The sequence below is a fragment of the Colobus angolensis genome, unplaced genomic scaffold (assembly GCF_000951035.1).
Source record: "Colobus angolensis palliatus isolate OR3802 unplaced genomic scaffold, Cang.pa_1.0 Scaffold130, whole genome shotgun sequence".
NCBI classification, from domain to species: Eukaryota; Metazoa; Chordata; class Mammalia; order Primates; family Cercopithecidae; genus Colobus; species Colobus angolensis.
Genome location: NW_012114253.1, coordinates 2,062,443 through 2,084,363, shown reverse-complemented (window position 1 = coordinate 2,084,363; position 21,921 = coordinate 2,062,443). Strand labels below are relative to the sequence as shown.

At 51.4% G+C, this 21,921-nt stretch overlaps 1 protein-coding gene across 2 annotated transcripts in view; it reads left to right on the top strand.

Moving 5' to 3' along the window:
* VWA5B1 (von Willebrand factor A domain containing 5B1) overlaps positions 1-21,921 on the top strand; it is a 63,173-nt gene that overhangs the window by 6,051 nt on the left and 35,201 nt on the right. The window contains exons 2-6 of one of the 2 annotated variants that reach the window (XM_011933991.1): positions 13,513-13,677; positions 15,769-15,921; positions 17,253-17,523; positions 20,134-20,279; positions 21,194-21,325. In XM_011933991.1, the coding sequence (XP_011789381.1) occupies positions 13,539-13,677; positions 15,769-15,921; positions 17,253-17,523; positions 20,134-20,279; positions 21,194-21,325 (841 nt within the window). In that variant the 5' untranslated portion in view covers positions 13,513-13,538. The remainder of the gene's footprint in view (positions 1-13,512; positions 13,678-15,768; positions 15,922-17,252; positions 17,524-20,133; positions 20,280-21,193; positions 21,326-21,921) is intronic. The other variant, XM_011933992.1, reaches the window with a different exon arrangement.

Sequence of the window (21,921 nt, the reverse complement as noted above, 5' to 3'; positions counted from 1 at the left end):
AGCACCTGCTGATTGTCAGGTTCTCTTCTAAGGCACTGGGAATACAATTGTTGAGAAAATATACAAAGACCTCTGCCTTCCTAGAGCTTATATTCTAGTGGACCCACTGGCCCATCTCACCTCTTCCACCTCTTACTCCCTTCGGATACCATGGATTCTATTGCTGGGACCATCACCTTTCTCAAAGACCCAAACATTCGTGGCTGTACTAGCCAAGTTAGATTAGTCTACGCTGCAGTAAAAAAACAGCAACGTTTTAATTCCTGCTCCTGCTGCATGTCCAAAGTAGGCCATGCCTTTAACAGAGGCTCCTTGGGGGCACATTCCTCCATGAGCGCTGTGGCAGAGAACATGACACGGGCAAGCACATACTGGCTTTGAAAGCTTCCACCCGGTAGTGACACACGTCACTTCCACATATTTCATTGGCTGAAGCCAGAGGCACATCTAGGCCTTCAAGGAAGCTGGGAGCTGCAGCTTACCATGCACCCAGAGGAAGAGAGGGCAGAAGATCTGTACAACGGCATGAAGATTACATGCAGCCTTATTCAAGAGCGGGGCATTATAGCCTTGATCAGAATACTTACAGGAAATAGGGGAGAAAGGACAGGTCATCTTGGATTGAGTCCCTTCAAGGATCTTAGCCCCCTTCTCTGACCACTAGCACTCCGGGTTGACCAGCAGATCTGAATGCCTGGTGGCCAGCAGGATTGGCCTCTGCCACTCTCAAGCCTCAGCACAGCAAAGCAGCAGGTCCTCTATTCACGGAGGAAGCTCTGCCCTGGGAGCTCCAATCCTCCTGTGTTATTTTCCCTCTGAGCCTCAGTCTCCTGATCCTTAAAATGGGATAATAATCCTTATTTTTGCTCCTATTCATAAATTCCTAATTAATTGATGATGTGAAAGTGCTTTGATTATAAATCACTTTCTATGAGGCATGGAGGCTCATTATGATTACTTTCATGACTCGGTGGTGGATTTTTTTGGGTGCCCAGGGGACAGAACAGGGTCCTGCTCTGTCACCCAGGCTGGAGCACAGTGGTATGATCATATCTCACTGCAGCTTGGAAATCCTGGGCTCAGGCAATTCTTCCACCTCAGCCTCCCAAGAAGCTGGGATTACAGGTGTGCCACCACACCTAGCTAACTTTTGTATATGTGTGTAGAGATGGTCCCCCTATGTTGCCCAGGCTGGTCTCGAACTCCTGGCCTCAAGCAATCCTTCCACTTCAGCTTCCCAAAGTTGTAGGATTACAGGCATAAGCCACCCTGCCCAGTCTCGGTGGTGAATTTGAAAGGGTAAGCTGGTCAGGGGCTACATTCTCTTCACTGCTTACAATACCATCATTTTTAATCCTTTCCTTTGAATTCTTGAAGACTTTTCTAAGGTACCCAATTTCTAAAAGATTCCTTACAAGCCTGTCAGGAAGTCTGGCCTTGATTAGCTTTACCCCCACATCCCACCTTCCCCTACACAGGGCAAAGCCGCCAGCTCACCTTCACAGTCAGCCAGGCACTGTGTCTGGCGCTTTACGCACAGTCTTCTTTCTCATCATCATGAGGCAGTGAGGTGAGCTCTACTTCTGTGCCCTTTTATAGATCAGAAAACTGAGGTCAGGGAGGTGAAGTAGCTTGCCTGTGTCACCCAGTGCTACAAGTCAAAGCCTGACTTTGAGCCTAATTCCTGGAGCCTGATTTGCTCCTGATGCCCAGGCTGGCTGATGAGGGCGATTCTGCAGCTGGCCTCCTCTCTCTGCTTCCTTGTCCCCAGTTGGTTTAGTCTATGTTGCTGACAACCCCATGTTGTCCCTCGTACTCTCAAAGAGAGGGTTTTTCTCTTGCTTCTGTGGATGTGGGATACTGTTACCATGGATTTTGCTATGGCACAGTGGTAAATGCAGAGGCACTGGAATGGAACCAGCCAGGGTTCAGTTCCCAGAGTCAACACTTCCTAGCTTTATGACCATGGGCAGGTTTACTGACCTCTCTTATGTTCACTCAGATCACCTGTAAAAAGAAAGAAAAATTGCACTTAGAGGATTATGCAGGATCCGTGTGATCATCCACATAACTTTCTTAGCACAGTGTCTACGACCCAATGGAGGAGTTTGTGCAAAGTGTGGGGAATCTCTAAACCCTAAAACCCTGCCTCCTTAAACCTGACTGCAGTGGGGAACTTGGTATTCTAAATGCAACCTCTCCAATTGTCTCCCCTTGTCTCTTAACCTTCGGCTGGTTCTACACCAGCTGAAGCCCAAGAAGAGGGTCAATACCAACCTTGCCCGAGGTTTTCCTGCAGTAAGGTGCGCCATGACATCCATTTTGAGGCCTCTGTGTGTGTCCCGTGTGTTCCAGTTTTGGTTTTTTGTTTTGTTTTTGTATGAGACAGGGTCTCACACTGTTGCCCAGCCTGGAGTGCCGATAGTGCAATCTCAGCTCACTGCAAGCTCCTCCTCCCAGGTTCAAGTGATTCTCATGCCTCAGCTTCCCAAGTAGCTGGGACTACAGGCGCCCGACGCCCCACCTGGCTAATTTTTGTATTTTTAGTAAAGACAGGATTTCACCATGCTGGCCAGGCTGGTCTCAAACTCCTGACCTTAAGCGATCCACGCACCTCGGCCTCCCAAAGTGCTGGGATTACAGGCGTGAGCCACCGCGCTCGGCCTCCAGTGGCATCTTGTTGAAATGACTTCAAAGTGGGAGTCGTCTCTAGTGTGTTGACTTGGTAGGAGAGAGAGCCAGGGTACTGATCTACTATCCCCACTCAAAACGTGGGGAGGATGCTGTCTTCTCTCCCTACTCCTACCGCCACCTCCCCACTCCTAGAAAGCACAACAGAAGGGCAGGAGCCAGTGAGAGGTGGAGCCCTGGGGGTTTACGGCAGTCGGTGTGGAGGGGTCAAAGGCCCTGTGTAAGAGCAGCTGGCTGGCAGGTGCACTAACTCAGCCTGGGCACCTGGACCTGGCTGGAAAGGAGCAGGCAGCAAGGAAGGTGCCATTAACAACCCAGGATCTGGGGCCAGATGCTTGGATTCAAATCCTGGCTCTACCACCCACGCACTGTGTAACCCTGAGGTTTTCTTCACCTCTTTAGGTCTTGGTTTCCTCTGCTGCAAAGTGAGGATGAGCTGCCTCACAGGGTCTTTCTGGGGTTTCAGTGTGAAAATCCCCCTGGCACTCAGGAAACAGTGCCACCTCTGAGAAGAGACTAAGTAGTCAGACACCTAGATACCTTCAACTGGGCGGGGCACAGGAGCAACGGGTATACATCCTCAGTTCTGATGTGGATTGTCTCTCAGAGCAGCTGAGACCCTGGACTGTCAATCTGAAGAGATGGGTGAGATGAATTCTCCAGGTGCACGTCCGCTTGTTGTTAGATAAAGATGCCGGGACCCAGAGGCCAGAGGGACCTCGTGGGAAGGACCTTCTCCAGGTCATTCATGTATTCATTCAGCAAATAAGTATTGAGGGGTGATGAAGCTTTGGGGTTAGGAGTTTGATCTCTAAAGGTGGAATCCAAATCCCAGCTCCACCACTTACGAGTGTATTACATTGACCAAGAAATGTAACCACGCTGGGCCTCAGCTTCCTCTTCCGCAAAATGGGAGTAATAGCCACGCCTTCTTGATAGGATTGTCCCAAGGGTTACCAGAACGAATTCATGAAAAGCACTTAGAACACCACCTGGCATCTACTCATTGCTCAATATGTGTTAGCTGGGATTTTTCAGAAAGTGTTTTAGGCACTCTTCCATGTGCTAAGAACCATAACAAGGAAGAAGTATAGCTTGGACCCCTACCCCAGGGTCTTAAGATCCCACCAGTCTTTATGTCTCACCAGCTGTGCTCCTTGCAGGCCCAAGAGGTGTGGCCAGGACATACGTGTGACGGCAGGGTCCCAGTCTAGGGTTCACATGCAGTTGGTGGCAGAACTGGTCGTCAGGCCAGGGGGAGGCGCTTTGACTCCCAATCCAGCACCCTCTGCCACCCCACAAAGCATCTCTGTGGGGGGAGGGGGGCAGTGTGTGCGGGGAAGCAGTCTCATAGATTGGCCCAAACTGCTCTGGGACCTCAGAGAGAAGGGAAGGCAATGAATGTATTCTTTAGCCAACACCTAGGCAGGGGGCCCTGGGATGGCTGGGTGGCAGGTCTGAGAGCTGTAGGGGGCCAGAGCCACCAGGGAAAATGCCAAAAGCTCAGGTGCCCAGATGCAGTCATAGTGGGTGGGAGAGTGAAACCAGGAGGACAACCCAAAAAGAAAAGGGAATTAAAACAATAGCCAACATTTACTGTGGACCAGAAACTGGGATAAGCATTTTATAGGGCAGTGTGTCCCTTGCAAGCCTCTCAATAACCCTAAGAAAGAGATGACATTTTTACCTGCCCACTACACAGAGGGTGAAACTGAATTTGAAAGAAGCATCCAATGAGAGAGCACTGGAGAAGGAAGAGGAAAGATAGATTCCAGGGGCAGGAATTCACTTCCTAGCCTGTCATTTTACTACAAGGTTGTGCGGGAAGGCACTGTACAAGGATTTAGTCTTCAACTCCCTAGGAGCCCCACTGCAACAGAGTAGCTCTAGAGGGGCAGTGGCTGGATTCGAAAACAGCTCTCCCTCTGTGCCAGCAGCCGGTGAGCCCCTCCGCACGCGGAGAGCGGCGTGCTGGAGATAGGAACAAGGCTTGAAGCCACACAGAGAATTTCCTTAGTGCTTTTCAGTGGAGCCACAGGGATGCTGGCAGCTGGGCTGGGTGAGCTCGCCTTGCAAATATGCCCCAGGAAAGGTGGGTGTAAACTGAATTTGTGTAATAAAGCCCAATTTTCCCAGCCATGTGTGGGTGCATTTCTGAGTGACCCTCAGAGAGCAGAGGCTCCAATGTAGGAGCCTTACTGGTCCCCCCGGGGGACAGGCATGGCACAATTTCCGTATATGTAAACGACTTCCTCCTTGATCTAATCCGACAAGCATCTTTTCAGATGCTTAGCCCAGATAAATGGCCCTCATTTATCTTTGCAAATGTGGATGCACTTATTTCTCCCTTCTTCAACCGGCCCAAACACAGTCTCCTAGCTGGAAGCCCCAGACATCGTGGGTGGCTTGGCCCCAGCCTTCTGTCCAGACTGACTGTCCAGGATGTCTCAACTGGCTGGACTCCAGGTCTCTCAGTCAGTGTGAGGACACAAAGCACTGAGAAGCCTGAGCATTCTGTGCCGTTACTACTCCCCCAACCCCCAATTCTCACCAAAGGAGACTATAACTATCTCCAGGATAGAATCTCATGGGCTCTGGGCTGAAATAAATTTCTTCCATTATATAGCCAAGGCCTATATCCACCCCATGACACATTTCATTCTATTTATTTGGCCACTGACTCATTCATTCAACCAATAGAGTACATGCCATCCATTCATTGTTGAGCACCAACTACTGACCAGACACTGGGGAGAGACAGAGTATCCTGCCTCAAGTTCTGGGGGCTAACTGCTCCTGGTTGGGGTGGGTGGGGGACAGGACATAAGGCCTGAGGGCAGGGGCCCTGTACTTCTTGGTCATTGCGGTAGCCCAGCCTAGCACAGTGTCTGGCACAGAGTAGGTCCTCCATATAGGTCTGTTAAATGAACACATGGCACACGGATGATGAGACAGATAACATGAGTGGTGCTGACTGTGCTGGTGGCAGGGGGCAATCTTAGGCAATGCAGGACCCTGAGAAGGCTCCATGGAGGTGATAACATTGAAGCTGACCTTGAAGGATGACTAAGGATGGAGAGGTGGAGACAGCATTCCCGGCAAAGCCCTCAGTGCCAGAAGAGATAGCGGTAGCAGAAGTCAGCCTTGTTTGGAGGCATAGCAAGAGTTCTTGACTGGCTGGAGCACGGGGTAAACGGGGTGAGGGTGGGCCTCACAATCATGAATTTGTTACCCACGTTGGCTGGATGTAGGCCTACGTGGGGAGGTTTAGAGGAAGGAGACCAGAATATGAGAAGCCCAGAATTCTAGAAGGTTAGAACAATCAGACCAGATCCAGAGAACCTACAGACTTGGCCCCACTTTGGTAAGAGTGTTGATGCTGTCTGTGATTGGGTGGCTTTGGAGCACAGGCTTCTAAAGGGATCGTGAAAGCAGGACTTCCTAGAGGGGCTGGAGATGAGAAAAGGAGCAAAGGCCTCTAACCCCAGGTAAAAGGGCAGGTGGCAAGCCCAGAATTGCTTCTGGGCTCACAGTCTTCGTCTAGCCCAGGCCTGGCTGAGCCCACACAGGTGGGGGACCCCAACTTTGAGGAGCAGGATCTGGGAGGGATCAGACCAGGGTGAGGGTGAGATGCTTCCAGAATGGCTTTGCAGGTGGCAGGAACATGTTGTTTCTGGGACAACAATGTGCTGTGGATACAAGGGGAAAGGGTAGATTTCAGCAATAAGATCAGAGTCAGGGTCAGGGGTTACTAGGGCAAGTGCTAGGCAGAGGCCCATGGGACCTTCCCAGCTTAGACCTGGAGGAAGCTAAGGCACAAGGAGGTTAAGTAACTTCCTCAAGACCACGCAGAATGTGAGTGGCAGAGCCCAGCAGTGTGACTGGGCCAATTACTCTGGAAGTGGCCATCACAGGGACTCTAACCTCAGGCAGTTCCCCAGAGACTGGGACCTAGGCACCCCTAACCACTACCCCACGGGCAAGTTTCTGCCTTCCCAATCTCTTTCTGAAAAGCAAATATCCCCCAGCAAGGTGGGCATGAGGGCCTTCTCCTTGACCCCAGGAGCCCTGACACAGCCCCCTCCCACCTCCACCTCCCTTGTGATGGCTGAAGCCAGCAGAGCCCCAACACTCTCTTCTCCCCTGTGCTCAACATGAACTGGGAAGCAGCCTGAGCAGGGGAAAGAGCAGACTTTGGAGTCCAGGCTGGTTTCCGTTCAGCTTGGCCACTCTAGCTGTGTGATGGCTTTTGGACCTCCCTCTGAACCTGGAAATTGGGAGTAGGTGTGAGTACTAGCGATGCCTGTGAAGTACTAGAACCTGGTAGGTGCCCCCATTCAGAGTTCCTCATCCAAACCAAGCACAGTCCAGGGAGCTGGAACAAGGCAAAGGAGGAGGTGCAGCCATTGCTGTTTCAGAACTCAGAGCCCCACGGAAAGATAAAGCCATTGCATGTGAATGGCTCTAGTGCCGCAGGATGTGGGGTGTTATAGGCAAGGGCTCAAAGGCTATGGAAGCCCCAAGAAAAGCGTGTCTGTTGGACTGGAGTGTCAGAGAAAGGGAAGGCTTCCTGGAGGAGGTGCATCTAAGCCTTGAATGATGAACAAGACTTTGAAGGCAGAGGAGGCAAAGGGTGGCAAAGAACCTGACGTGTTCAGGGCATGGTGAGAGGGTCAGTGTGTTTGGAGGAAGGCCAGCATGTAGAACATGGTGGGCGGTGGCACTGGAGAAAGACGGTGACCCACTGGGGAGAGTCTTGAATGCCACACTGGACATTTGACTTACTCTTTTGGACAAAATCAATGGGAAGCCATTATGCTCAAAAGGAAAAATAGAGGGGTGTGTGTGTGTGTGTGTGCGCGCACGTGCACACTTGTGTGCGTGTGAGGGAACCAGAAGGGAAACAGCCTGGAGGTTGAAGGACCAGGTAGGAGATGATAGAGACAGTCTAGGGAAGATCAATGAAGCAGCAGCAATGGGAAGAGAGAAGAGAGAATTGTAAGACTCGCTCAGGAAGAGGTGACAAGGCTTGGGAGAAACTCAGCGCAGGAAATAAAGTATCCTCATGTTTAAGCACATGGTCCTTCTGCTTGGGTTTACTCTTAACCTCATTGTTTACTGACTGTGTGGCCATGGGCAAGTTGCCTCACCTCTTTGAACCTTGGTATTTTCATTCATCAAATAGGGATACTAAGAGTACCTACCTCCGAGAGATGCTGAAAATTATATATGTAAAGCACTCAGAGTGGTATTTCATCCATTCAGCAAATACTTATTGAGCATCTACTAGGTGCCTGGCACTACTCTATGGGCAGCAGATACAGCAGTGAGCAAACTAAAACAAAATTCTGGCCCTCACAGGGATTACACCTTGGAGGGTTGGGATACACATTAAACAAGATAAATAAGCAAGATATACATTATATCAGATGGTGATAAGTGCTAAGGAAAAAAACAAAGAAAGGAACCTGGAAAGTATTGGGAGGTTGCAATTTTAGGAATGAGTGAGTGGTCTTGAAGATGGAGCCATCACAGATGGTGTGTGAAGTTCAAGGCACGGGAATGGAAATGCAGGCTGAGCTGGGAAGGAAACAAAGGTTGCTGACATGCGGGGTCAAGGGGTAAATGCCCAGGGTGTTGATGCACTGTCAAGTCACCTGATGCTCAAGTCACCTGAGATGATGGCAGGGCTTGGGAAACAGAGGAAGTCATGAGCCAAGCACCAAGTGTTGACTAAAGGAGTATGACTGAGACCTTAGAGAAGGCAAGTCACAAGGATGGGATAGCCAAAAGGCATCAGTCCCCCAAGGAGAAGGGTTTTGACTGGAGGACAGAAGAGTGACAGTCTTGACGCAGGCAGCAATTGGGACCCGGGACACAGAGAGTCTCAGGAGAGGCACAGGATCTGGGGTATTTTGCTGGCCATGCAGGGGCAGCTGCAGAGGACACAGGGGAAGGTTTGGAGAGGTGGGCGGTAGGCAGTGGTGAGGAACTGGCTCAGGGGCACAGAATTACAGAGCTTCCTCAGTGAGTTGATGGCCTGTTACAAGACGGGTGGCACCTATGGCGGGCAGGGAAGGTGGATTTGGACCATGGTACATAAAGACTGGAATGAGAACCTAACAGATTGAACGTCTGTAGCTTCTCCGTGGAGCTGCCCCTGACCCAGTGGCTAGAGGATATCTCTCCCTGAGCTGAACCCATGCAAAACCCAGAAACGACCAGCCTGACATTGTGATAACATATGGATCCATGCATTCATTGAACAAATATTTTTCATCCCTTTCTATGAGGGCAAGCAGAGCTCAAGGTACTTAGGATGCATCAATGAGAAAAACAGGTTCCAATCACCACCCTTGTGGAAGGAAGCAGATGAAAAGCAATAAATGCAATAAAAGTTTTCTACGTAACATGTTGGAGAGACATGCTATGGAAAATATCCAAACAGAGCAGGATGAGGGATCTGAAGGAAAGGAGGCGAGGGGTGCAAGTTTAAAGCAAGTTTTCAGGGCCCTTCCTGAGAAGGTGCCATCTGAGCAGACGTGAAGGGGTGAGGAAGTGAGCCACGAGCACGTGCGTGTCTAGAGGCTGGAGTGAATCCATTAAGGGGGTAGTCAGAAGGGAAAACAGCAGGGGCTTAGATCGATGGGGGCTTGAGGGACATGGGAGCCATCAGAAAGTTTGAGTCATGGAGTCACACAACTTTGTCTTCAAAGGACGACTGACTGCTCCACTGGGAATACACAGTAAGGGGATGATGTGGCTGCTGCAGTGGGGATGACAAGAACAGGCTGGATTGTGAACGTCCAGCTTTATTGACTATCTGTCTCTTCCATTAGTATCTCCACTCATGCCTGCCTGTTCCCACTGTATCCCCAGCACCTAGTGTCCTTCAGTGTCCTTGGGAGGCTGCTGGCACTCATTCATTCATTTCACTTTAGAAATATTTATTGAGCACCTATTATGTGCCAGGCATAAATATGAATAATATTCTGCCCAGAAGGACAGCAACTATTTGGGATTTATCATCTCTAGGCCATCACAAAAGTGTTGGCATTTAATGGGCACACCAAGAACCTCCTCTAAGCCATATAGAACTCTTAGTGTCCAGGTTCGGCCCAATGTTTCATCAGGAAAACACTGTCCAGAGCCTCAAATCATTCCAATCTTTCTATGTGCCTCTTAGAGAATATGAGAGGGGATCCAATTTATAACTCTGGGCACTCATTCTTAAAAATCCTTTTTTGCTGCCTTCCCCCGTCCTCCCTTCCTTGTTCTTTAAGCCCTCCCTCCCTCTTCTCCCTTGGCCCTTTCTGCCAGCTCCACTCAATCCCTTTCTGGTGTCTCTCACCTCACCAGCTCTCTTCCAGACGCAGCATCCCAAAAGTGAAGGAACTGGGCAAAGACATGTTGTGTGGCACACTGAGGAAGGAGGTGGGGAAGGTAAACACAGTGTTGATCCTCACACACTTGACAAGCCCCACTCACACCAGACACCATTCCTAAGGCTGAACCCTGGCTTCCCACACTCTGACCCGGAGATGCCATGGCCTTGTCCCTGTCCCTGGGTGCTTCCTGTGGCCCACGCCCATCTGAGGCCCGGGTTGGGACAGAGCTGGAAGCGAAGACACCCAACATAATCTATTCTGGTCCTTATGGTCCCCATCTCTCATGGGGGTGGCCCTGGGCCCCTCCCAGGAGACAGTCCTACACGTGTACCCATTTATGTGTGTGCCCTTGAGGTACCCCAAACCCACATCCAAAGCCAGCACACTCCCTTGAGGCCTCACCGTCCTCATCTGCAGAAGAATAATACCTTAGAAGGTTTTATGAGGATTAAATGAGATAATATATGTGCCTGGCACATTTTCAATGTTTAATAAATTCCAGCTGTCATTGCTATGACCTTTCCCCACTCCCACATTTCCTCTGCTGCCACATTATAAGCTCCTTGCCATTTGGGTTGGGTCTCATCCTTATATAGACAGTGGCTAATTCAGAGCCTGGAATACAGTAGGTGCTTATCAATGCTGGATGAATTGATAAAAAATATGCATTAACCAGGCCCCCACAGGATTTAAAGTTTATTCTTTCCAAGGGGTTCTGACATTCTTTTTTTCCATAATATAGATTTTGGTTTTTTATTTGCATGTGTGTGTGTGTGTGTGTGTATGGTTTTTAAAAATAATTTCAACTTTTATTTTAGATTTAGGGGCTACATAAACAGGTTTGTTACATGGATATATTGCATGATGGTGAGTTTTGGGATATGACTGATCCCATCACCCAGGTAGTTAGCACAGTACCCAACAGTTAGTTTTTCAACCCTTTCCCCACTCCTTCCCTCCCCTACCAGTAGTCCCGAGTGTCTATTATTGTCATCTTTATGTCCACGAGTATACAATGTTAAGCTCCCACTTTCAAGTGAGAACATGGGGTTTTTGGTTTCCTGTTCCTGCATTATTCGCTTAGGCTAATGGCCTCCAGCTGCATCGGTGTTGCTGCAAATGACATGGTTTTATTCTTTTTTATGGCTGCATGACATTCCTAAAGGGTCAATGCTGAGGGAGTCTGCCGTCTGTTATCAGATGTCCCTCATCTAAGCCCCGCTCCCTGGGCCAGGGACAGTGTGGGTAGACTGGGTTGGATAAGATGCCTTTGGCAGAACCTCACCCCAAGGTGGACTGGAGCTGAGGTCTGGGTTCAATGCATGTCTGGGTGCTGGCTCCCTAAGGCTGCATTCCCCAATCAGTATTCCAGACAGGAGCGAACCAGGATGCGGGCGGGGGCAGTGGGGGAGAGAGAACATTGGGAGGGGTAGACGTGGCTCTGTCAGGAAATGAAGGCTGCCTCCCCACCCCTTTGCCCCCTGCCTCCCCACCCCCTTGAAGCTGCCAGGCTTTGCCAGGCTTTGCTCTGGCCACCAGGAGAGAGATCTCCTGAGAGAAGGCCACTTGGGGAGACAGCAGCTCCCTCCCGGCTCTTTATCTGCCTGCTGCTGTCAGTCAGCCTGACAGGAGATAAGCCCAGAGCTGTCTGGGCCTGAGCCCAGAGGGAGAACATAATTAAAAAGCCACTGTTGGCCTGGCGGGGTGCTGGGGTGTGGGGGAGCACCTGAGGATCTCAGCTGGGGACATGGAGAGGACCCAGGAGAAACAGTCCCTTCTTTGAGAAAGAGCAGGGTACTCAGTATTCATTGAACAGCCTTGCAAATAACGGGCAGCAGGCCACCAGCCCAGGGAAGCTTTGCCTGGCACCTACCCCGCAGACAGGAAAACCCAGAGGGAATCTGACCTCAAACTTCTATTCCACACCCTTCATTTGACTTTGCTTCCCATTCCCACCCCACTTCTTCAAGGCATGTGATTACTTGGGCGGGGGTCTTGGGAGACCCTAGATCATTGAGACCCGGTCCTGAGAAATGCTATGGAGGTCTCCGTGCTGCAAGGATGAAAGCCATGCATTCTCTTCTTCATTCAATCAACACAAAGGGGGTTGTGAAGCCAAAGTCGATGTGGCCCATGCCCACGTATATAGCGCCTACGCTCAAAAGGGAAACAGAGAGTAACAGACGTCACTCAGAAACAGAACGCAGCACAACAAATAGTTAGAGATGCTCTTGGGGAGAGAAACTCAGCTCTGTGCAGGGATGACAGAGGATGCTGGGCACACTGGTCTGGCCTCCCTGCAGAGGGGACCCGAGTTGACCATGAAAGATGAGTAGGGGATTACTAGTTTAAAAATGGGTGTGGGGTGGGCCTTCCGGGAGGAGCAGCAAGCACAGGGATGGAAGGAGCAGGACATGTGTCCGGAGTGGAAACTGCTGAGACCCCCAGGGTGTGTTTGGGGACCGTGGGGATGCTGGGCTGGGAGGCCAGCAGGGGCCCGACCCCATAGAGCCCCAGGCCACCTTAAACTTTGGTTCTCTGTCCAAGGAGCAAGGGAACCCATTGGTGAGTAGAAGAGGGAAGTGCGGTAGCAGAGACCTGTCCTGTTTATGTATCCAGAATGTTTGTTCTGACCAGTGGGTGGAAAATGGATTCTTGGGCAAGAGTAGATTCAAGAGGTAGATCAGGAGCTGCAGTCCACGTGGAGGTGGTGGTGGCCTGGGACAAGGTGCTGGTGGCCGCAAAGGGAGGATGTGGATAGATACAAGGGTTTTTCCAGAGATGACACACGGGTCTTGGCAAAGGATTGGCTGTGTGTGTGTGTTGGGGCGAGGGGTAGGAAGGAGGTGCAGGAATGACTCCCAGGTTTTGGCCTCTACACCTGGAAGAATGTGGCTCCCCTTACTTTGGTGACTATTGGGGGTGGCCCTCACCTACCAAGTGTTCACTGCAGTGAGCAGGCTCGCTGAAGTCAGAGAAGGAAGGATGTGGTGAGCTATTCCAATGCCCTCATTCTGCAGAGGCAACATCTGAGGCTTAGGGATTACAGGACACACAGAGGATGGGGTCAGAGCCTGAGCCCCTCGACTCCCTTCCCCACATGGTCTGTTGGGAGAATTCTAGGCTGAACGTGAGGCTACCTGGACTCTAGCCCTGACTGTGCTCCAACCCTTTGAGTGAATCCCAACAGGTCACATGCTTTCAAGCCTCAGTTTCTCTACCTGTGAAATGAAAGGAAGAGAATGGCCACTTCTCTTCTCAGGGAAGAATGGTAGTTATCCTGCGGTCACTTCCTTCCCAGGAACTAGGAAGTTCTTGGGGAAAATGAAAACAATGCTGCTTTGATTGCTTGGGGTTGTCTGAAATGGGAAAACTAGGTTTGGGGGACCTGGAGGAGCCTCACCCCACTTCCTGCCCTTCCTGTGTCTTGCAGGTTCTGAAGGTTGAGTAGCCAGCGGGATGCCTGGCTTGCTTAATTGGATCACGGGGGCAGCCCTGCCCCTCACCGCGTCTGACATTACCTCCTGTGTCAGTGGTTATGCCCTGGGCCTAACTGCCTCCCTCACCTATGGCAACTTGGAAGCCCAGCCCTTCCAGGGTAAGGACACCTGCTGGGGCCTCCCCGGAACCACCCCCTCCTCCACGTTGAATCCCCGTCTTGACATTTACTCGCTGACTGACCTTAGGCGAGTCATGCCACCCCTCCGAATCTGTTTCCCCATCTGTAAAATGGTGAGACTATTTCTGCTTTGCAGGCCCCAAAGCCAATAGCAAGGAGGGTCAGGATTTGAGCTGAAGAGGTTTGGGTTCAGCCCCAGCCAACTATCCCCACACTTTTCTTTTTCTTTGTGACAGGGTCTCATTCTGTTGCCCAGGCTTGAATGCAGTGGTGCGATCACGGCTCACTGCAGACTCCACCTCCCGGGATCAAGAGATCCTCCCACCTCAGCCTCCCAAGTAGCTGAGACTACAGGCATGTGCCACCTCACCCAACTAATTTTTGTATTTTTTGTGGAGACTGGGTTTTGCCATGTTGCCCAGTCTGCTCTCGAACTTCTGAGCTCAAACAATCCACCCACCTCGGCCTCCCAAAGTGCTGGGATTACAGGCTTGAGCCACAGTGCCGGACTGTCCCTGCACTTTACAGCCCATAAGGCACACTGTCCACTGGTCAGTCCCACAGGGACTCCCACTGGGACTTTCTCCAGGGAGCCTCACAAGAGGAGAGGCATCAAGACTCAGTCAAAGCAAGGAGGCTCCACTCCTTGCCATGGTTCTTGCTCCTGTGACCCTGGGGAAGCTGCCACCCCCTCAAAATCAGGATGCTCCTCTCTGCTGTCCAGATGCCCTGGCTTGTGGTGGAGCCGATGAGATAAGAGAGCAGGCAGGACTTTGTGGACTGAGAAACCATCTGTGAATATGAACCACGGTCAAGGGTGTGGAGGCACACTGGCCTGCCAGAGTCATTTGTAAATCAAACTCCTTTCACTTCAGGAGGGGAGTTGTGGGAAGGCCAGGAGGGCACCAGCCAGGATTCCCTTCCCGTCTGCAGTGATGGGGCCTCCTAGCCACCAAACTTCATGTCTTTGGTCACCAACCTTTGGTGACAAAACCTCAACCCCACCTGAGATTCTGAAACCCCTGCAGGGCTGCCCTGGGGACCAACACTACCAAAGGGTGCCGCAGGGAAACTTTCTTCCCCTTAGAAATTTCCCGGGCAGGGCAAATGGCCCTGTTCCTGTGTTCAAGGAAACCTACAGAGGGCGACTTAAATTAGGATCCACCCGCAGACTCAGGGAGCTAAATACCCAAACTACTTCCAACAGCCCTTTGGCTTTCCACAGAAGGAACAAGTCCCCCACTTTACAGATGAGGAAACTGAGCCCCAGAGGGAGTGGAGGTCGGGGTTTGTGGGGGGCTTACCCTGGACCCAGCATTGTGCTGTCCCGATATTAAGAGGGTAGATAAAACAAGACCTTAACACTGTCAGTGTGATCCCCAGCCGCCAGCATTACTCAGAAGCTGCTTCAGAATGGCAGGATTTCTGGCCCCACCCCAGAGCGACTGAATCCAAATCTGGATTTTAACAAGACCCCCAGATCACTCGTGAGCTTCTAAAGTTCGAGAAGCACTAAGATATAATAACGTGTGGCACGTGGCTTCATAAATGATGCCTATTTTTTTCAATTCTCACTACGACCCTGGGAATAGGCTTCATCATCGCCATCTTACAGGTGGTGCTAGGAGGCCTAGAGAAGCTAAGTGTCTTATCCAGGGTTGCCTGGCTGGGAAACATGACGGGGCCTGGATTAGAACCCTAGTCTTCCTCCAAAGCCCCAATCTTCCATGCCACAGGTGGCAAACTTGTGGTCCATGGACAAAACTGACCATACAGATGTGCTTTATGAGGCGCACACAATAAGTCCCATAAAAACCCATGTTTTCGCTCTCTTGGAAAATCAGAAGTTCTGGCCACATCAGGCTCACATACCTGCAAAATAAGAGCTGGCCCTGCTGCTGCACTTACCCACCTGGTCCCAGAGCTGGCTCGCTGCCGAGGCCTCTGGGCATCCGCTGAGTGGCAGTGGGCACCACCCAACTGGCAGGCCAAGGATTCAGGTTCCTTCCAGGCAAGGGGTGTGCAGGGTGGGCCTGGGGCACCTCGCGATGCTGGGCCCTGCTCTGACAGGTCTCTTCGTGTACCCCCTGGATGAGTGCACCACGGTGATCGGCTTTGAGGCAGTCATTGCCGACCGTGTCGTGACGGTACAGATCAAGGACAAAGCCAAGCTGGAGAGCGGCCACTTTGATGCCTCCCGTGTTCGATCCCCAACAGTCACAGGTAAGGAGACTAGAAGGGTTGCAGTGGGACCTGGGTTTGGCCAGCCGGAGGCTGCCTGGGTTGGAGCCTCAGGCCGACTGCAAGGATAGCAGTGGGATTTGAGGGAGAAAGAGCGCTGAACTAGTCAGGAATCCTGGACGGAATCTTGTGCCACTTTGGGCCAATAATTAACTTCTCTGAACCTCAGCTTCACTGTCTGTAAGACAGAGGTAACTGACTTTCTGTTGTCACTCGAAAGTGTGAGGATCAAAGGAAGGGAGGCAACAAAAGGATTTTAAAGGTCTCTCTAGAGAACAGAATTACATATCTTTTAAGTTCAGAGGCTGTGGGACAAGTCACACCAGGATTTGACTCTCTTTCCTGTGGCTTACAAATGGTGTGAGCTCAGAGAAAAAATCAACCCCCTCTGTAAAACGGAATAAATAGCTGTCCTCACCTGATGCTCAACCAGGATAATGCGGGCAGAGGACTCACATCACAGTAAATACTCAAAGCATGGCTACTAATGCCTGCTATTGAGGAAACTGAGGCTCAGAGAGGGAGAGCAACTGGCTCAAGGTCAGTAAAAGGCAGCTGTTAGTGCCTTTTAGGCAGCACGTCACACAGCATGTTAGTGGAAGAGCCAGGGCTAGAACGTAGACTAGGTAAAATACAATGTAAGAGATTCTTACTGTTGGATCTACGATCAAGGTGAAGTTTGTTCAAGTGGTTATTAAAATGTTCAATGAACACTCATCCTGTGTAAGGTGCAAAGTTGTCCCTGAGTTGTTACGATTTATCACAGTCCAAAAGATTAGTTAGGATCTGTCTAGGAGTAACCATGATGGGAGCAGGGGGTGGAAAGTGACTGTGTCAAAAGAGGTTGTGATGATGTTAGAGGAAAAGACCAGCCCAGATCAGGGACCAGGGAGGTGTTCATGGAGGGGTTGGGTGGGTGGGTAGACTGGGTAAGCAGGGATGAAGAAATGGGTGTTTTGACAAAAAGAAAGAGCATGAGCAAAAGTATGGATCCCTGAGGGTGGGGGGGTGCTTTTATTTGGTTCTCGGGGTGGGAAGTAGAATTTGGGGGATGAAGATGTGTCCCTCTGTTGGGGTTTTGAGTCCAGGTTTTCCACCCCCAGCAAGGTAGAGTGGAAAGTTCACAGGCCTAGAGTCAGACACATGGGGGTTCAGATCCTGGTTCAACGGGTTACTTATTCACAAGACACACACTCAAGCTGAGCCTTGATTTTCCCATCAGCAAAATGGGGCCACTCACTTACCACAAGAGCAATCTTAGAGGGGATCAGAGATAATCTATGTACAGCCCCTGACGCCAGCCTGGCACTTAGGGAGCATTCTGCAAGAGGGGGTTTCCATTGCCCCTCATTCCTGCACACCGGGAAAGCTGACCTTGGATGAGGATTTGGAGCGGATCCTGTTTGTGGCCAACCTGGGGACCATTGCCCCCATGGAGAACGTCGCCATCTTCATCAGCACCTCCTCGGAGCTCCCAACGCTGCCCAGCGGGGCTGTGAGGGTCCTTCTGCCTGCTGTCTGTGCCCCAACCGTGCCCCAGTTCTGCACCAAGAGCACTGGCACCTCCAACCAACAGGCCCAGGGGTAAGGAAGCCCTGCTCAGACCAATCAGAGTCCCAGGTGGGCAGCAGAGAGCGCATCAGGTGACATTAGTAGGGGATGGAGTGGGGGAGACAGGGAGGAGATGGGGAGGCTCTGCTGTACCGTTGCCACCCTCTGAGCCATTTGCTTCTCCCCTGCTCACTTTTAGAGCACTTAAAAGCATCCCTGAAATGCCCTGTAATGGTACTGGCCAGAAGTTGTGAAATTTGGAGAGCTTGGAATCAGCATTTCCAAGCTGTCCAAATTTCATAACTTTCCTCAAGAGGTACTTTCTGAGCACCTATGATGTGCCAGACGCTGGGCTGGTTGTTAGGCATAGAGAAGGAGAAAAACCAACATGTTTCCTGACATTTTGGAACTCATTGTGTACTGGAATGCATTATTGACTGAAAAGTACAAGGAAGGAGAAGTTCATTGGGCTAAGAGTACAAAAGAGGGACCCAACCTGGGGGGCCAGGGGCCAGGCCAGGTTTCTCCGAGGAGTGATGTTTCAGCTGAGAACTGAACGATAAGGAGGATGTAGGCGCAGAGAGGAGCATTCCCGTAGGTGAGAGCAGCAGGGACAAAGACCCTGGGGTAGCAAGGACAGGGCCCTGGAGAAGAACAGAAGCACAGGTGGCACACAATGAGGCTGCGGAGGCATCGGACGCCCTTTGGCCCTGGCTAAGACTGTTTCTCCAAAAGCAACAAGGAGCCATTAAGAGGGTTTTCAACAGGATGGGGAGAGGAACATGACAAGCCTGGTACCTGGACAGTTTCAGTTTCTCTGTCCTCCCCTCGTGGTATGGAGGGAAAATGAGGTGGGTCACAGTCTAAGGCACTTACAGCTGAGATCATTTTCTATGAAAATAAGTGCTGTAGGGGACAGAAGGGGACAGAGTGGGACAAGTGCTATTTTAGCTCCAACGAACAAGAACTAGGCATCATTTGTGGCCTGACCTGAATGAAGGGGACAAGCCATGGACATATACTAGAGGGAATATTTTGCGCAGGGAGAGTCACAAGTGCAGAGGCCCAGAGGCAGCAACAGGTGCCATGTGTCATGGCAGCAGCAGAAATGCTAGTGTGGCTATCACAGAGTGAGACAGGAAAGGAGAGAGGTCAGATCAGTGGTGATGAGTGGGATCGTGCATGGTCTTGAAGGACAACACTTGGCACAACAGAGAAGCTGGTGGCATGAGCCAGTCTTAGACCAAAGAGCACCAGCCTGTGTGTTGTCTTTGTAAGTGTTGCCAGTGACGATGAGCCTTGTGCATCTGAGAGGCAGGGCCTAGCTGGGACATTCGGGACCTCAGTGGATCAGGGAACAAGAGGCCAGGAGGCCCTGATGCCACTGAGCGGGTGCTAATATGCTTATTTCTGCCCATTCTAGCAGGCAGAGTTAAGAGTGACACTCTTGGAAAAAGACTGCCTCAAACCCCTGTGATCTCAAAGGAGCTCAGATAGAGTGACACAAGACAAAATCCAAAAACCAGGTGACACCAAGTGTTAGTGAGGAGAAGGGGAAGGCTTGTTCACTGCTAATGGAATTAGGAACGGGGACAGCCACCCTGGAAAGCAATCTGGCAATCCTTGGTGTGCCCTTTCCCCCGGGGGTCATGAAGAAATTATTTCACAAGTCCAAAGGGAACACAGACAGGGATATTCATGGTGGCATTATTTGTGGATGCCGGGAGGCCGAGCTGGGAACAGCAAGTACAATGTAACGGATGCCCCCAAGTGATGTCAAGTTAGCAGCAAGGACTTGGGTTTGCAGCCTCCTGGGCAGAGTTTTAAAACATAACATTGTGCCAAAAAAAAAAAAAAGTAAGAGATCGAATGAGATTCATAATATAAGGCAATCTTGTCAGCTTAAAGCACAATCACACCCAAATGCTGCCCCGTATTTTACAAGGATGTGCGCATGTGGAAGGACATAGATTAAAAGCCTTAAGGGGTGTGCCTGTGGAGACAGTGCAGGATGGGAGATGGGGTGGAGATCACAAAGAAAGAGGGCCCCGAAACGTGAGCATTCAGCAGGTGACAGACACTTGGCTAAGCAGTTGCTCCTGAAGTCCTCAAAGCAACTGCAAAGTATTGTCCCCATTTAAAGGATGGGAAAACAAACACTTAGAGGAGAAATGACTCGCAAGGCTTGCAGCTCACAGAGACAGAGATTCAAGACAGGGTGTGACACAGCACACACCGTTTCACCATGGAGCCAGACAGACCTAGGCTAGGAGGTCTGGGCCAGGACTCTGCCAGTTCTTAATAGTGGGAACTTGGGCCAGTCACCTCATCACACTGAGCTTCAGTTTCCCTGCAGAGACTCTGACATCTTCTTCCCAGAGCTGCGGTGAGAGCGATGTGAGCTACCCCTTGGGAGCACTGTGCCTGATGCCTGGTCCAGCATGGGTGCTCCTTGGAGGTGGCTGTGCCTTATGTCAGAATCCAGGCTTTCCCTGGGGTCAGGTTGAGTGGGAGAGTACGGGTCTGAGGGCCCCCTTGGTGGTCTGGGCTGCCTGGAACTCATCGTCCTCTCCTTGTCTTCTCACGCTGGTCCACTGCTTCCACCCTGGCTGGTCTCCTTTCCTTCTCCTGGCGCTTCTCCAGCAAAGACAGGCACTGCTTCGGTGCCTGGGCCTCGGGCTCCTGGAATAAGTTGTGTCTGGCCACTCTCCTGAACACCGATGTGTCCAACCCCATGGAGTATGAGTTCAACTTCCAGCTGGAGATCCGTGGGCCATGTCTGCTCGCAGGTGAGAGGGAGATGTCCAGACGGGATTGGAGGGCTTCAGGCCAAAAGTCAAAGGCTGCCAGGGATGGGACAGGGGTGGACAGGGAAGCCAACTGGCCCAGATGGCAGATCAACTAAAGTACACAAAGCCTGTGGACCCCCATTTCCCATGGCCCCAACAAGCAGCCCAAAGATAAGTCCCTTCCCAGGACGGATTTCAAGGTCACCGACTTCCACCCCAATAGCTTCCTCGGGAGAATGTCCATGGGGAATGGTGGACCTTGGTCCTCTCCTAGAGGCCGCAGCTGTAAAGCTGCTTCCTGCTTCTCACCTTGTCTGCATGTCAGAAGCACCCAGAGATACCCAAACACCCTGCAGCCTAGATCCCACCTCCCAGAGATTCTGGGGTATGTTCTGGGCAGGGAAACGTTTAAAAGCTCCCCAGAAGGTTCTAACATGCAACCAGGATTAAGAACTATTGCTCTGAAGGTTCTCCCCACAACCACTCAGAGCCTTAAAAGGACACTAGGATATGGTTTCTTGTCAGTGCATGCTCTCCTAGAGCAACATTGCATTCCAGTGTGAGGTGCGTTTATGGAGCACCCATCAAAAAAGCGCCCTTCGATGGAGCGCTGAGAGTCATCTGCTTGGCAGCATGCTGGGGGCTGTGCGTGCCCTATAAGAATGTGACTCCTCCGACCCCCACTAGATCCTGAGTTCAGAGCAGGAAAAGCCATCAGACACCATCTATCTAAGCCTGCATTTTATAGGTGGGGAAATTGAGGCAGCCTGGCCATGGTCACACTGCAGGTCAGGAGCCACTAATGGGGCTGGCATGTCACTCATCTCTGGCCTGGGTCTTGGTGTGCCCCAGCGAACTCCTCTCTCTCCTGACCTCATGAGCCTATATCCCCTTTGTCTTTCTGTGCCACTCAGGGGTGGAGAGTCCCACGCACGAGATTCGTGCCGATGCCGCCCCATCTGCCTGCTCGGCCAAGAGCATCATCATCACCTTGGCCAACAAGCACACCTTTGACCGGCCCGTGGAGATCCTCATCCACCCCAGCGGTACGGTGCCCCACAACGGGCCCCTGGGTTGCCTGTGGGAGGGAGGAGGTGCTGATCCTGTGGGGACAGAACACGTGGCCCCCTGCCCAGCAGCTAGCTAGCCAGGGAAAGGGTCGGGGGTGTGTGGCCAAGGAGAGGAGACCCACTACTTTCCTCCCAGGAAAGTTGGCTCTAGCTGGTGGAATAAAAGTCTCCTGCCCTGATTCAAGCTTCAGAGGCCTAGGGTCTCATCCACCCATCAGGGCACTTTACCCCAGGCCAGCTGAGCAGAGGGTCTTTGAAAACCAAAGCTCAGTGAGACCCTGGAAATTCTGTAGCCTCAAGGAGAAATTCTTGTCTGTTCAAGAATTCACAGAATGTCAGGACCTGAAAACATCAGAGAGGCATTTAACCCCATCCCACTACCATTTTACAGATGGCTCAGCTGAGGCCCAGAGAGGGGCAGTGAGTCACCCATGGCCACTAGGCTCCCCTACCTCCCAGCTAAGGAGTCTTCCCAAGCCCTGCAGGGCTTCCACCCCACTTCCAACTGGGAGTCCCACCCCTGTGAGAATCTTGCACCTAAACCAAAGCCCCAAGCATCCTTCTCCTATGAT